This window comes from Drosophila melanogaster, chromosome 2L, assembly GCF_000001215.4.
Source record: "Drosophila melanogaster chromosome 2L".
In the NCBI taxonomy this organism is placed as follows: Eukaryota; Metazoa; Arthropoda; class Insecta; order Diptera; family Drosophilidae; genus Drosophila; species Drosophila melanogaster.
In genome coordinates, this window is record NT_033779.5 from 2,937,316 (window position 1) to 2,954,460 (window position 17,145).

General features: G+C 45.0%; 1 protein-coding gene across 9 annotated transcripts in view; it reads left to right on the forward strand.

Moving 5' to 3' along the window:
* Positions 1–17,091, forward strand: part of lilli (lilliputian) — a 68,478-nt gene extending 51,387 nt beyond the window's left edge. For 2 of the 9 annotated variants that reach the window (NM_164517.1, NM_001144303.1), the window contains exons 3-12: positions 7,715–8,477; positions 9,394–10,120; positions 10,294–10,715; positions 10,774–10,830; positions 10,890–13,796; positions 13,876–14,067; positions 14,155–14,241; positions 14,325–14,490; positions 14,562–14,712; positions 14,774–15,762. In NM_164517.1, coding sequence (NP_722864.1) covers positions 8,302–8,477; positions 9,394–10,120; positions 10,294–10,715; positions 10,774–10,830; positions 10,890–13,796; positions 13,876–14,067; positions 14,155–14,241; positions 14,325–14,490; positions 14,562–14,712; positions 14,774–14,910 — 5,022 coding nt within the window. In that variant the 5' untranslated portion in view covers positions 7,715–8,301 and the 3' untranslated portion in view covers positions 14,911–15,762. Of the gene's footprint in view, positions 1–7,714; positions 8,478–9,247; positions 9,344–9,393; positions 10,121–10,293; positions 10,716–10,773; positions 10,831–10,889; positions 13,797–13,875; positions 14,068–14,154; positions 14,242–14,324; positions 14,491–14,561; positions 14,713–14,773 lie in introns of those variants that run through there. The other 7 variants (NM_001273044.1, NM_001144301.1, NM_001347818.1 and 4 more) reach the window with 5 other exon arrangements.
* Positions 17,092–17,145: the final 54 nt, after the last annotated feature.

A 17,145-nucleotide genomic window follows, 5' to 3' on the forward strand; every position in this document is an offset into this window, starting at 1 on the left:
TCAGTTTAAGCCATTGGGGTAAAGCATTTGCACTGCTTTGAACTTGTGAGCGTTGTGAGTAGAAATTCAAATTAGATTTGTGCATATCGAAAGGCTGAACAGAAGCATCTAGGGATTTAAAATTATATGTGAGGTAAATAAAGCGTTTTTGAACACCTTTTGAAAGTGATTTCGAAACGCCATTGATTTCCGCTCAATGAACTCATTATATTCGCCTCTTAAAACACCATATTTTTTTCTTTGCTCAACCCTTAAACACAACGAACACAAGCCACACTTAACCGCACGAATATGGAGCCATAAAAGAGCATCTACCGCAAATCGCTTATATCACTCAGCAGCGCCTAAAAGCGGGCAACGAAAAACAATTTAAAGTTACATCGACAACTTTAATGGCCCAAAGGGCAAAAAGATGGCCATTACGATGAGGAGGAAGGCGGCTAGAAAGTTGAGGGGGGTGAAAAAAAAGAGGCAGACGACATACATATAAAAAGGAGATGGACCGACCGACATAGGGATTCGGATTGGGATTGGGATTCCGATTCGGATTCGCGCACATGTGTTGCCAAACGCAGGGCTGCCAAGCAAAGCTATCTGCTTGGGCATATACTATATATGTATGTGTCGGATACACACTTACGAACTTGCCTCCGAAAGGGGGCTGCCATGGTTTAGTGGGGGCGTGGCACATTCGGTAGACGGTCGCGCGACGCACGAGTAAGTTGTCAAAAACAGCGGCAGTGGCGGCAGACCCAAAGCGCCAAAAAATGTTGCCCCAACTATCAAAGCGAAACTTTTGTGAAATAGAGAGAGGACGATATAATGTAGATTATATACGGACAAACTTAAAGAGGAAGTGCCAGGCAGGAACCACCACCACCACCAACACCACTGCAGCCATGTGTGTGTTTTGGCCATGGTGATGGAGCAGTAGATAAAAGAGCAAAACTCCCAGCCAACTTTAGATACATTTATTTCAAATGTAGTCACGGCAACAGAGTAACTAACTCAACCGACCACCAATCGGATGAAAAAGAGAAGAGCACAAAATAATAAGGCAGCTTTGTTGGTCAATTATAATGTTAACTGAATGTCGATAGCCTGGCATTAACCCAGTCCTAGTTAAAATGGAATCCTATCACTTTTAATTTCCAATGTAATTTACTTGGAGCAACGTGAAAGATTTTCGTTAAAGGATTAACCACTCTTTATCAGGATAACAAGCGAGCGAGCGAGAGCTTTTCATTTTAACCCCCCAGTTAAATGATTAAGCAGTGCCTGTCCAACTGTAGACTGTGGCAATCAACAGTGGCAACAAAAAAAAAAAAAGAATGTGGAACATACAATTGTTGCCAACCGCAAAACTTTTGTCGCTCGTCACTGGCTTTTGTTGAAAATAATATACAAAAAAAAAAAAAATGTGAAGGCAACGGTTTTTGTTGCACGGACTGCTGTTGTTTTTCCCCTCGCCGGTTTTGTACTTCTTGCAACAATGCAATTTCAATTTAAACTGTTATTATTTTGTACATTTCACTTGAACAATTTCTGTGATTTGTTTTTGTTTTAGCCGGCACAGCTGTGCCCGCCCGTCGCTCGAATGGGCATTATTGTGATCCAGTGAACGTGCCGGCTTATTGGAAATCGTTCTGACCATGTATTGATGTTTTTTCCCTTTGCCCTGAAGTATTTTACAAAAGAGACCAGGGACCAGTGTGTGCTGCTCAGTAACATTTAAGCTTGGCGAAAATTTTGCGTTTAAACGCTTGAAAATAGTTGAGATTTTCACTGAGTGTTGATTAGGTCTTCGATGGAACTGCTACGCAATACATAATCAATTGATTAAAAAGCAGCAGCTGGTATGAATATATACTGCGCAGTTGCCATCTTCCAGGGGTTGGGCGTGGAAATACCATCGGTTAACCACAGGATGCGCACACTACGCCCACTCCCTAGGTCATTGCTAGCACCTGTGGATGTTGGGCCCTGCGTTTAAAGTTATCTTCATTTCTAAAGCCTGGCAATTTGAGGCACTTGATTCAGTGCAGTGGCCACACGACCAGTGCAATTTCGCTAAGAGATCCGCAGAGAAAAGCGAGAGCTTTGCCACCGGGCACAAAGGATTTGGGCAACAGGAGGAAATTGCAGCAAATGTTATGCCATTTTATTAATGGAATTTTTATGTTGCACATCCTTCTTGCTGGAATCTCAACGCTCTCACTTTAAGCGGCGAAATTTGTTTGCCCCCAAAAAGGATGCTAAGCGGACACAAAAGGCGGTAATGATTTCGTTTTGTATACGCTTTGTTCCTCTCTCTCTCTCTTTCATTATCCTTCTCGCTGGCAAGTTCTACAGCAACAGGACTCTATAACCTACATCAATTTAAGTTAAATCCCGAAAACTATTATCATTTTAATCAAATCAAAACGTCGGACAGCGAACGTAACAACAACCCTTGCAACAGCAAGCACAGCAAATCCAAGTTGTGAGAAAAAACGATGGAAAGCCGTGGAAAACCCATACTGAAGGGTAGAAGGAAAATGCGATAGAACTTCTCCCGGGTGAATGGGGGAAAAAAAATGGTAAAAGAAACATACAAGGTAAATGGAAAATGCGAAATACCCTTTCTTTTATTCAAAGCACCAATCTCATGAGCTACTGAAAATGTGCTGACAATAACTTTTGTGGTCATATGTGCCCAATAAATGAGCACTAAATTATTTGTTGCTCAACTTTTGTAAATATTTAAAGACATTCGCAAAGCTCCAAATTGTCAATGTGAATGGAAGCAGGCTTTTAATGCTCGATTCCTAGAGCTGGGGAATAGAATTAATAAACATGGACAGAAATGGAGCAGCCCAGCTAAAATGACCAAGGATGCCGGAGTAGGGCAGCAAACTCGAGGGGAAAACTCTGACAGGACCCAGCTACGCGGAAGGAGGCGGGAACTAGGCGGCTCGAACTAGGACGACGACGTCTCGTTAAAAGCCAACGCCAGGTGGGAACAAAAAACGATAAAGGAGGTTGGTAGCTGCTGAACGCATTGCAGTTTTTTATACCCTCCTCGTCGTACGGTAGCATACTTTATGGCGGCGTCGCCGTTAATGAAGCAGGAAATATGCGTCAGCATCAATATGAAGCCAGGCTGTTTGTGTTCCAAAGCCCGGCTGCAACGGACAAGTCAAGGTGGTGTCCGGACCGAGCAGATAATCGCTGCATGTGCAGATAATAGTCCTCTCTATGTTGTATATAGCCATGAAAACTGATCCAAGTTGACATCCAAGTAAAGGCAGCCCGAACAAACCCACTCACCTGTCAAATGCGTGTTCATATCAAATTGATTGGAAAGTGCTGGCGACCCAAAAAAAAAAAGTATGCAATTCAACTCTCAGCTCAATCGGGGCTAATTGAAAGACAAATGATTGGTAAAATAATATGCACACATTGATTGTTGCCAATCGCCATGTTGTTAACAGTGGATTAAAGTCTTCAAACGATAGAAACATTTGTGCAAGATGCACAAAACTGAATTGAAGTGCATTTTATTTTACATCAATATGCACACTTAATTCGATTATAAAGCAAGTTTTTCTTCCACACTTAGGGCATTAGAATTTGCAACTAACAGATTGATTTTGCACTCGACCGAAAGCTAAACGGCTCAAATTAATTAAATAAATTTGCAGCCACAGGACACGGTGGTATCTGCTTCGTGCTTAAAGATATAAATTAACCCACCTAAGCCGAGCGGAGTCGAGTTTGAATTCAAGTTTGAGGCGCTTTGCTCAAAGAAAGTTTAATGACTGCCATAAAATTTGTTCACTCTGCTCGTACAGACAGACAGACGAAAGTGTGTACTGTGCACGCTGCCATCCGAAGGATGTTTGTTGTGGGAAATGGCGGGAAATGGTGGAAAGTGGTGGTGGCAGCAGGCGAGGTGGAGCGACTGTGGCTATGGTCGTTAGTCTATGGCGCCCATTTGATAATAAATCCTGTCCAGCACACAAACACACACACACACACACTCGCAGCTAAAAGGACCTGGCTTTGTTTATGCACTGCCCAACAAAATGGGGATAATTCATGCCCACCGTCTCACACAATCTACTACGACTACTACACTACTGCGGCATACCCCTTGTCAAAGGTATTCTAATTCGGTTGGACATTTTCCGATGAAAATTATAATTTAAACGGAAAAACTCATAAAACGCAAATTCTTCAGCACATCAACTATGCTCAATATTTATAATAATATGCTAGATAATAAAGTAAGGGGTATTCCAGGCTTCGATCATCCTCTCGTTGTTCTCTACCTCGATTGCTTTCTTATTCCTTTTTCACCTCTCCAGTTGGCGGCTTAGCGCGGCGTCTCTGCTTGTAGTTTCCATAGGGGAGTTAAGTAGACTTTTGTGTTATAAATTAGGCGTGCCGATGTGTGCAGTGACTGCCTTTTACCCTCCCAGCCGCTATATCCTTGCCCACACCTCCTGGCCCGACCTGGCCACCACTCTATCCCGGCGTCATCATCTTGTGCTGTATTCTCCGCCCGCCTTGTATTGCCTGGCTGGCTGGTAGTTAGTCTAAATATGCATATGAATATGAAATTAGTCGCATGTGTTCGTTCGCTTCTGACTTGGTCTTCATCCAGCTCAGCCTGCGTCCTGCCAGCCTGGATGCTTTTATCCTGCGCCCGTCGTCCTGCCGCTGCCACTGCCCCCTTGAATTGAATTGAATTTTCTATGCCAAGACCCAGCCTGTGTCTTGTGGTGTTCTGGGCCTTGCTTGGCAAAAAGGAATGTCATGCGTAATTTAATGTTTGTGCATGCTGTTAAATGATTCACGAGAAGCAGGGCTGCAGCAGCCGTGAATGAAGTGAACCTGATTGCCATTAGGGCTCATCAAAACGAAACCCAAACGAAAACTATTCCAGTGCAGTGCACACTTTTGCTTTCCTCGGCAGTCTTTTTCATAATGGAATGGATCTTGGAGGAATGTCGTTGTAGATATGGTAACTGAACGAAGTGATGGGAAAATAAAACAATGGAATACAATACGAGGCATTTAGCAAACAGTAGTGTTCAAATTACTGTTTCCAATAGCTTAAAAGTAACTTAACTTGTTACTTGAACTTTTGCTTACAACACCATATATATATATAATGTAGGAATAAGACGCAGACGTATTTCGTTTTTGTTATTTTGGCAACACACCCGAAAGCGATTTAAATGTTAATAGAGCAGCGAACCCACTGGAAAACGGCAAACAAATAAGAATTTATAACGTCGCGAATTGTGCTAAACTTTTCTGGGGAAAATGGAAGTGCCATCGAGGAGTTGGGCAGGGCACTCTCTCCCCAAACATATTTGCATAAAATTCATAACATATGCCCCAACACAAGCGCCAGAGGTGCTATTCTGTGTGTGAACTTGCCTTTGCTGAAGTCTGCACTGAGCGAAAAACTATACGTAATGTAGGGAATTGCAGTTTTCATTGCTATCAATGAATAAATCAAATTATTTGTTCAGCTACATTCTCGATTATTAACTAAAAGTGAAACCTGTGGGATAATTTTGGTAAGAACCCTGGTCTGATTTCTCTCCGTGTTTCTTCATTTTGAGCTCGAGTGTTTTTCGCATTACTGCAGCGTCGAGTTGCGAAGGAAAAGCTCAATGAAACAGCAGTGGCTCTACGATGGAAAACTCAATAGAGAAATCTATGGAAACAAATTTCTTTTCTCATTGAAAGTTGGAGTCAGCGATTCGCAAGGAAATGAAATTTTTAAGCGTTAAATGAATTTAAACCGACTTGATCTAGATTTAATATGCCGATAACAGAGGTAACCATTGTCAAATAATGCCCGTGCATGTTCGCAATCAGATAACCGAGTGGTGCGCACTATTTGAATAGACTGTGAAAATTATTTATAAGCGGGTGACGCCACCCCACCAATGGAATTGCAATCCCCAGGCTAGAGCAAAAGTCAAAATGCAAATAAACCAAACACAAAGAGCCCAATCTCGCACAAACAAAAACAAACCAAACGCACACAGAAACAGAAAAGGACAAATTATAGTAGCTTTAGATTAAATGGACGCACATTAAAGCAGCCGCACAGGATTCGGATTGGGTTTGGGTTTTGGATGGTTATCCGGATGCTTCGGCGGCTGAGTTCCAGTGGTTTTGTTGTCCCAAACTGGACATACATATATATGGCCATACATATAAATTAAGCAATAGCCAGTATCCAAAAAGGCGGCCCAGAAAGTTTGTCAAGCTTTTCCTCTGGCCAACTGGTCGTCTTCCATTTATTTTCGGTGACGTGCATAAACTATTTGCAAGCACTGTTCTTGGTTGGGGGCAGGGAAGTTCCTGCGAAATAAAATAATTAAATGTTTGTCTCTGTGGCTGCGCCGCCACTCCTTCAGTTGAGATGTTAACAAAATTTATAAGACAAATAAATTGTAGCAGCCAGAGCACAAAAAACCGAATGCCCAAAAGCCAGCAGATTTGTGACTGCTCACATTCTGTCCCTTTTTTTTCCGACCAAGAAAAAGGGGGAAATGGGGAAAAAGGGTCGGCGTGGTGCGTCTGTCGCTTGTGACCAGAAAATTAATTTAACTGACACGTTTTTCATTCATAAATAAAAAGTACACTTTGTCCCACAAAAAAGACAAATTCGTAGAATGGGCAAAGGACCGTAAATAGAAATGCATAAAAAAAATATGTCCAATCTACTGAAAGCTGTTGAGCAATTTTACACGCATATAATATAATGTTTTTAAGCTCAGCGAAGGATTGATTTAAGTTACTAAAGAATTCAAAGAGTTTCAAGAAACCATTTGGTGAAATTCAGATTTAAGAAGCATATTTTTCCAACTGAAGCGCTCACCTAGTAGTCAGTGTGGTTCAAGTTGCAAATTTTCCATGAGAATACGCCCAAAAGGACATCGTTGTCCTCTGCCATTCTCGGCTCGAGTGAATCTAAGCGCTGCACTCCAAGCCAAGCGAAGCAGATGCCGCAGCTCCAGCTCCTCGGTTCCTCAGATCTCGGCTTCCAGTTCTTGTGGCAAGTTCTCCAAATGACAACGACAACTGAGGTCTGAGTACCGCACCGAGCAGTAAGCACTGCGTACTAAGGACACGGAATGTGACGCACCTTGTCCATAATCCTCGCTGCCACATGTGGGTGGGTTTGGGTGTTTGAGTATCCGTTTGCATAATGAGAGGCCGACTGACATACACAGCTCCCTGATACACGTACTTATGTATGGGTATGTCAGGGTGAACCTGTTTGTTATCAGGAGCCTCAGGTGTAAGTCTAATTGTTATAAAACAACGAATTACAAACGATTTAAATTTTAATGCTTTTATATCCAATGAAAATATACAAATTTTTTAATAAAATTTGACGCGCAGTTAAGGTTCACCCTAATGCACGTGCGTAGGGGTCTTTGTGGCGATGGAATCCATTCGGCTTTAGTAGTAAGAACTGTAATATAGGTAAAACATTGTTTTTTTTTTTTTAAGTTTTAACTTGCATAGTCAACACCAATGTATAATTGCATAGGTTACCATTATAATACATACTATTTTAAGCTACGTTTTTATGTTACAGGGTATAGAGAGGTCGGTGCTCTCTTTCTTTATTTTAAGCTCAAGCGCTCTGAGAAGTAGGCAACTAATTTCACATTCTCTCTTTCTGTTTTTCTTTCAGGTACTGCAACTTTATTTTCCCCTACTCACACACACACACAAACACACACACTCTCTTAAGCAACGTACTCAAGCAATAAAAGACTATAGAAGATACGAGATCAAAAGCCCCAAGAAACAAATCAAATTCAGCATTTACAAGAAAAGTCTGCGTATAGGAAAAAATAAAACCGGGAAAACAAATAAACAAACAGAAAGGCAATTTCGACAGTGCTTGTCAAACTGCAGAATTCCAAAATGTTACAAGCGCAAAAACAAAAGCACAGCAAGAGAAGCAACAACAACGATATCAACTGCAATTGCGATTACAACAGCCACAATAACAACAACCACAACAAAGCGACGTTCCAACGTCGCAAATTTACAACGATAACATAAGCGAGCAATCGAGCGAGATATATATAAAAGCGAGTGGGAAAGAGAGGAGAAGCCTAGTTGCACAGCTCCCCATCCTCTTCCAGTCTATCCTTCCCCCTTCCCTTCCTCGACCTTAACCCTTTGGCTGTGTGCGTGTGTCTGTCTGACTGTCTGTGTGTGCTCTCTCAGCTGAGGATAATTTAATTATTTTATTTGTACTAAGCGCGCGTTATGGCACAGCAGCAGCAACAACAAATGCAGCAACAACAGCAACACCACACCAGCAGCATCAACAACAACAACAGCAGCAGCATTGTTCTCCTTCAGCAACAACAGCCCCAACAACAACAGCAACAACTAGATCAACTACAGCAATACAATAACAATTTGTATAGCCAAAATTATAAGTAAGTTTTAGAGTCACTGCACTCTATCTCTGTTACTGCCTGTGTTTGTCTCCGTCTCCGTCTGTCTCTCCCTTTTTGTCGCTCCTCAAATGTGTACATACCTATACCATATATTTGTTGCGTTCTCAAGCATGTCTGCACTACTACCACTACTAAACCTTAAAAACCGGGCAAAATCAAATGCAAACATTTGCACAATTCTAACGCCCCCGCTGACCCCGTAAAAAAACGTTGCAAAAACAACAAACTTCCTCATGGCCATCAAACTGTGCTTGCGTGTGTGCATGCCTAACCGTTGACACCTATCGCATGCTTGTCAAACTGTTGGCACCTAACAACACCCATGTCCACAAGGTTGGGTCAAATATTGACAAAAGAACAGCGTTTAAGGAAGGGACGACAACGTTTCCCCCCGCTGAAAAGGAGAAATGGGAGATGTTTTGCACCATGTAGTGTATGATTTCTTTTGGATTACATCCTAAGGGAAATGAATATTTTGTTAGCAATAAACTACAAAATCAGATAGGATCTTTTGGTCAGCACTATAAATGTATCTACTTTCTCTGTAAAAGGTATTATAAGAAAATAAACATAGAAGGCTATACTAACAAAGTGTTTGTAGGGTAAAAGCGATTTATGTTTTTGCTCGTTTAGACAACCAATAAGTGAAGCACGCAAATGCATGACAAAAGGTTTGTTCTGGACGAAAAATAGGAAAATTCGAAAATTGGAAAATGCCAGCTGTTTGTTGTTGTTGTACTACCTGTGATGTTTGTTTGCTGTTCTAATTTATGTTGCTACTGTCTCTGCCAACCGAAATAATGGCTTAAACCAGTACAAAGAATAAAAGACCAACATTAAAGACCGTAAGTCAAAGTTCAAGCATTTTACTATATACTTTTCGTCCTTTTTGCAGCATGGAGGAGTACGAACGGCGAAAAAGACGTGAGCGTGAGAAAATCGAGCGGCAACAGGGCATACAGATTGACGATCGGGAGACTAGTCTATTCGGGGAGCCGCGTCGGCTGACTGAGGGAGATGCGGAGATCACCGCCGCCCTGGGTGAGTTCTTCGAGGCGCGGGAGTACATCAACAATCAGACTGTGGGAATCAGCCGGAGTGCGCCCGGCGCCGGCAATCCGCGCCTGCAGCCCAATCTGGCGCCGCAAGCCAAATCCCTGGGGCATTCACCCTCCTCCGCCTCCTCAGCAGCTGGGCCCACTGCCGCGTCCGCGACCACTTCGCTGCCCGGCCAGCAACAGCACTACCAGCAACAGCAGCGACCGCCTACGTATGTGAAGCAGGCGGACAATAAGCCGCCGTACAATGGTCGCGGCGGCTATCCTGGGCAGCCCATGAAGAACGACATTCCGTCGAGTAGTGGCATGGCCCCGCCCCGCGGCCCGCCCAGAACCAGTTCCAGCAACAGCAACTCGTCCAGCGTCACAAACAATGCCAGCAGCGGCGGAGTCCCGGCCAGCACACCGCTGGGACCACCCCTGTCCACCCAGATGCCGAATGGGCGAGAGAAGTCCTTTCTTGGTCCGCCGGCTCCGGCGCTGCACAACGGCACCGGCGGACGCTTTGTGCCGCCAGCGGCCAGTAAGCGACCTGGAGTGGGCCAACAGCCGCCACCACCGGAGGTAATCATTACTTAACGTCTAACACTTGTAAACGATGGCAGCATGGTGCAGCGAGAATAGTTGGCCAAACCTCTGGAGGTTGTGCTTACCAATCGCTGCAACGTTTACAAATGTCAAACACCTTTGGATTTTTTTTTTCTAAACCACGATTTCTTTTTTTTTTAACCTTGCAGAAGGATGTCAACAAAATTATCAGCGACATAGCAAATATCTTCACGGTGCAGCCACTCACATTGATAGCGGCGACGCCACATGCGCCAACGCGCGAGAACTACAACCTGCTGGCGCCCAATAGACAAAAGTATGCGATGGACATACCCAGCTCGCCACCCTCTGCGGAACCCTCTTCGCTGATGACGCCACTTTTTGCGCCCATTACCTCGCCCATCGCCCCGTTGGTGACAACACCGCCACAGGCAAGCCAAATGCCTCTGGGCGGAGCAACAAGTGGGACGATACTAGCGGGAGAGGCTCTGGCACCCCTGCACCAACTGCCACCCACTATGCCCAAAGCAGCTTCCGGAGTCACGTCGCCGGGACCGGTCAAGCCGCTCAAAACGGAAAAGAATCACTCGTTGGAGAAGCAAGACTCGTGGTATGTATACCTACACACTTGGCCATTCAAATTGTTCATACTTTGTTCACATTTTTAGCCTGGAGAACGACCTGGAGCTGTCCGAGTCGGAGGATGAACAGCGCAAGAAGGAGGGGTAAGTCGTGTGGCTGTGCTCATTGAAAATGAATAGGCTAAATAATGTTTTCCCTATAGGCGATCGGGTGGAAACAGCAGCAATAGTTCCGAGTCCGATTCCAGTGAGTCGGGCAGCGAGTCGAGCAGCAAGAACGATCTGCAGCATCATCCAAACCACCAACAGCACCATCACCAACTGCAGCAGCAGCAACAGCAGCAGCAGGCGACCATGCAGCAGCAGCAAGTCCTCCAGCAACAGCATCGGTCCCAACCACTGACGTCCAACGGGGCCCAGAACAAGAAGTTTAGGCATGAGATCATTGCCCGTGGCAGTAATACCATTACGGGACTCCTCAGCTCCAGTGGATTCGGTAGCGGAGGTAATGTGGGACCAGCCGGTGTGAACTCCAATGCAGTCGTGGGCACAGGAAGTGGATCGGGCGGCACGTTAAGCAGTGGAGGCAGCTCATCGAACAAGACCCCCTCGCCAACGGAAAGCAACAAGTGGAATCTGAGTCGCTTTTTCCACAAGCCCGCAAATCAGACAAATTCCGAAAGCGTCTCGCCGGGCAATGTAAGCATGAAGGTGCCAGGGATACTGCCAGGTGGAGCCCAAATCATACCCGAGTCCATTGATGTGACAACGGCCATTGTTAAGAACGAGAAAAACGACATGGCAATGGAGGAGGGTGAGGAGGAGGATGACGACGAGGAGCAACAACTGCGCTACGGTGGCGGACTGAGTGTCACACCGGTGGCGGTGAAAAAGGAGGCCATTGACGCTGTATCGGAGATGGCGCTTGGAGCGATACCAAAAACACAAATCAAACGTGAGTCGGCTGAGACTTTGCTTTCAGCCCGGCTTTCGGATTCTGGGACCAGTGCCAGTGGCAGCTCATCGAGCAGCAGCAGCAGTTCGGACAGTGCGATGGGAGGCGAGGTGGTGCCCATGCCAGGTCCTGGAGAAACCCTTCAGCTTCCCGGCGTACCGGCCGCCATTACAACTGTTATGCGAGTGCAACCGACGCAGTCACAAAAGGCACCGCCGAGCAACAGCGTCACGTTGACGCCGATTCTTCCGCTGCCCACGTCGCCAAAACAGCGACAAAAGAAGCCGCGAAAGAAAAAGGCGATTACAAGTGCCCCCATTCTGGATTCAAGCGACGACGATGAGCCGCCGCCCAAGCATCCAGGTCTGGATCACACAGCTGTTTCGGTTCAAACGCAGCCAGCTACGGATACGGTGAAAAAGGGACGCGGACGGCCCAGGAAGCAGCAGCAGAGCGGCGGCAGTGGTAACCTCAGTAGTGCATCAGCCGGCAGCAGCTCCCAGACCAAGGGTCCCACGTTGACCGCTGCCAAAAAGCCTCTCGCCAAGACACCGCTGGCCATGAGCAGGGCGAGGAAGCGCGAACATTCCAGCCAGAGCAGCTCCAACGGCAATACGCCCACCAAAAAGGTGGCCACACCCCAGCTGGTCGCCGCTCCCCTGAAACCGACAAGTAACACTGCTGGCAGTAGCAGCTCCGACGAGGACAGCTCCTCAAGTGCCGAATCCAGTTCGAAATCGAGCAGCTCTTCGAGCAGCAGCGACGACACGGAAACCCAGAACACCAACTGCCGGATAGTCAAGCTGAACAAGACTGGCGCTGTGCAGAAGAAGGCGCTGCTGGGCAGCGGGAGCAGTTCACCAAGCAGCAGTGGCAGCGAGGCGGAAGATCAGACCACCAGGTCACAGGTTGGAAGTGGGCAGGCGCTAGCACAACAACTGCCGCCCTACAAGCAGCTGCCGATCAGTCAGCATAGTCAGCACCTGAGCAGTTCCGACTGCTCCTCATCGAGTGGTGGCTGTACTGCTGTGTGCAGCAGCAGCAGCGGCGAGGAGGACGAGGGGCGGCGTGAAAAGGAGCGCGAGAGGAAGCCCAAGAGTGACAAGAATAAGATTAATACGCTGACGAGGATTTTCAATCCAAAGGAGGGCGGCGCCAAGAAACAGGGCCAGGTCGTTATCGTAGACCTGCAGGAGGAGCAACAACAGGGCAAGTTGGATGCGGCGGCACAGCCATCAGCTCCACAGGCGCCACCTGCAGCACCTGCCGCCATAATGGCCAAGCCCCGGATGACACCCACTCAGCAACAGCAGCTGGGAGCCGGACTGGCCTCGCCAGCGAGGACAACAACGCCACATCTAACCTCCTTGATATGCAAGATCGATCTAAGCAAGCTTTCGCGAGAGCGCATTATGCGACTGAAGAAACTAACACCCGCCCAGCAGAATGGCCATCTGACGCCCAAGGATCAGGCGACGAATGCGGTTCATGTGCCCAATGGCTATGCCGGCGACACAAATCCCGCGGCGAAGGTCAAGCACGAGCATCCGGTGAAACCGGAGCCCGAGCTGGACGCCGGCTACGAGGCCAAATTCAAGCCCGGCAATGTCAAGCAGGAGTTCCAGCTGAAGCAGGAACGAGACCGGGACAGGGAGCGAGAACGGGAGCGGGAACGAGAACGTGAGCGGGATCGTGAGCGTGAGCAACCTCCTGGGCGACGGCGGAAACGCAGCTCCAGTTCCAGCTCCAGTCCGTACAAGGAGAAGAAGCGGAAAAAGGAGAAGGCCGACCAGCTACAGATGGGCAAGGAACTGTTGCCAGTGCCCGTGCTTCTGCCCTCTAACAACCACGAGCGAATGCCGAACCATGATCGATTGTCCTATGACAAGCTGCAGTTGCTTCACGAGGACGCTGCCGCCGTCATTGGCGATGTGTCCGCTCCAAATGGCAGTCCCACCAAAAAGCTGCTGGCCATGTCACCTCTACCGCCTCCGCCAACTGTCACCGTTGCGCCTGCCACCTGCAATGAGGCAGTGCAGACTACTCCGCCATCGGCAACAGCAACCTCTGCAATAGCTCCTCCGGTGCCAGCCACAAGGCTTATATACCGCTCCTATTTCGATCGCGATGTGGAGCACCCCAGCGACGATCCCAGGTGATTATCATTACCACCTAGTCCCATGAGCTATTATACTTACACAGATCTAATGTATGTACTTTGTTTTATCTTCTAGAAAAAACAATCAGTTCCTGCAGGAGGCCATCAATCGGAAGCATGCCGCCGACTTGGAGCGCGACTCCTTCAACCAGGTGACATTGTACCTGGAGGCCGTTGTCTACTTCTTGCTGACCGCCGATGCCATGGAGCGCTGCAGCTCCGAGCAGGCCACCAACACCATGTACAAGGATACCCTGTCGCTAATTAAGTGAGTAAAGTGTGCCAACAAATGTGCGCCCACGGAGACGGAAGTGGTCCGAGCAGAACTCACCAATAACATGCCATCAACTTGCAGGTTTATCTCCACTAAGTTTCGTCCCTACCAGCAGCAGTCAACGACCAACATTCAGCACGAAACGCACAACAAAGTGGCCATTCTCAGGTAGATCATTACAATTAACTTAACTCAAGTCGAAGTACACTTGCTAATGACACTTTTCATTTTTCCCCAATCTCGTCGAGCAGTTTGCGCTGCCAGTCGTTGATATCATTAAAGCTTTATAAGCTGAGAAGAAAGGATTGTCGGGCCATTATCAACAGTCTAACAGATTTCTTTCGCGTTGGCAGGGGGGACATTGCCAACGGCAACACGCCGTCCTCCATATCACCATCGAACTCGGTGGGCTCGCAGGTGAGTCTCTCAGTTGGCAGCTACTCATGTGCGGATTTCGTTTATTCATTGCGGCTTTTCTCTGTTTTCAGGGCTCCGGTTCGAATACGCCGCCAGGCAGAATAGTGCCTCCAGATATACACAATATGCTGTGCAAGCAGAATGAGTTTCTGAGCTATCTAAATAGCGCTCACGAGTTGTGGGATCAAGCCGATCGATTGGTGCGCACAGGCAATCATATAGGTGAGTTGTTTAGGCGTCCGCCTAATGATATATATTAATGATCAATGTCTGAATCCATTAGATTTCATCCGAGAACTGGATCACGAGAACGGCCCGCTGACGCTGCATAGCACCATGCACGAGGTGTTCCGGTACGTGCAGGCGGGTCTCAAGACGCTCAGGGATGCCGTGTCGCATCCGACGCATCAGTCGCAGTAGCGACAGCGGCAATATCAACCGCAAACGCAACGGAAGCGTTGGCGGAGGCGGAGGCGAAGGCGGAGACGGAAGCACCACCAAACGTGTCTAAATGAAAGTCAGGCCAAATTAGCAACTATTATCTACTACAAGCTACTAATTTAGTTAGTCAAGATGAGGAGGAGGAGTAACGAATGAAATGAAATCGAAACCAACAACCTTCCAACAGAACGATTATAACCACAACAAAAACAACACAAAAATTTGATTTGTTAATACTTTATAATTTATATATGTATGTAATTGTATATGCACACCATTTACTTATTTCCTTATGCTCAATTTTCGATTGTTTAAGCATGTTAAGCTTTATATTTATGCCTAGTTTTAATTGATATTACCACAAAGAAAAACAAAAACACACATTAAAAGTTATATTAGCTCTACGTCTAGTCTGTAAGCTCAAAAACGAAAACCCAACCAGCCCACCCCCCCCCCCCCCCGCCCACCCTACCCCCTTTTCCTGTTACCCAAAAACATAAACATTTTAGTTGAATTTTGTTTTCGTATGCGTACAGTAAGGAAGATGAACGGCTTTTTAAATTGTTTAAGTTTTAGTTAATTTTACTTTGCAGCCTTGGTAAAGAAAAATGTTAGCAAATATAATTATACATATTATGGCATATATAAAGAAAAGTTATAGTTATAAATTCTTTATAATATTTCTATATGAATTATGTTTAACGCAACTATTTTATTAATTTTAAATTAATTTTTAAAAAGCAATCACAACACGTTTTTAGAACAAAATACATGAATGAAAACAATATATATTTATATTAATATATATTTCAAATATATACACGCAATTGTATTTCTCTTTTGGTTTTATTTCTTTCAACCCATCCATAAAACCACCTCATCCACAGTCTATTCCCAACATAATTCATAAATTCATAATGGGTGCCTCAAAACTCTCACACAGACGCAACAACTAATAGTGCATTAGTAGACTTAAACGAGTTAAAAATCAATCGAAATAGACTTGCCCTCGAAATAGTTATATAAGCTGTACATATAGCCGCCAGTATACAAGAAATATATTTTTAAATGCCAAAAAGTGAGCGCTGTAAACTACTTTAAGCCAACTTCAATCAGCAGAATTTGAAAATGAGTGGGGATTGGGATAGGATGGTACGATGGTAGGATGGTAGGATTCTGGAATACATTCATATATTGACCGAGTTGAGCAGCCAGCATTTTCTTGTTGACTTTTATTTTGGCATGTACGAAATCGAAACTACGAAAATCAAAGCAAAAATGTAACGAAAAACAAAACGGAAAGCAAAACAAAGTAAGAAAGAATATTAAATTAATATTAGTAATGGTTCTGGGGAAACAAGGCATTCGCTCGCATTCGACAAATGAAACCGAAAACAAACATTTAAATTGTAGACAAATTTTAAGTTATCACTAAAATGACGAGTGCCGAATGCCGATGGAGAATTTGCGCAACTTTATTGTGCAGTGCAACTACATAAGTGTAATTATTATAAATTGGTACACATGCATACATATGTATTGTTAATTATTAAAACGATGTAAATAATACAATTACGTAGGCGGGAAGACACGGACACAAACATGCATATAATTAAAGTAAGCATAATTACATGCCTAACTATAAATAACTATATATTGGTATATATAAAGATATATAATATATATATATTTTTATATATATACACGATGAATTAAACTAAACAACGTAGAAATCATAGTTAAATTTTTTCGAAGTGACAAGATTAACGTGCAGCAATAAGCAACCGACAAGAACAACAACAACAACCACAACAACAACAAAAACAAACGAAACGCGCCTAGTAATAGTTAATAATTCTATTTTGTTAAGCGTTATTGTAGTGAAACGAAACAAAAGAAAACCAAACAAAAACAAAAACAAAACCGAACCGACAGATCGAACAGCAAAACCAACAGAATTAAGTTTTAAGCTGGACTTTGGAACGTGGAAAGCGAGTAGAAAACCAAAATGAATGCAAAACATGTTGTTCATTGACAAAGCTAAAAGTAAATATATATTTTGTACAAATATAATTAAATTCAGCCGCAGCTAAAACCAAGTACACTTATTAAAGTTTAAGCAACAACAGAACAACAACCAATTTAATATGCAATTACCGTAACAGTAGTTGATAAATCGAACGAATAAAACATCAAAAATTGTAACATTTACAT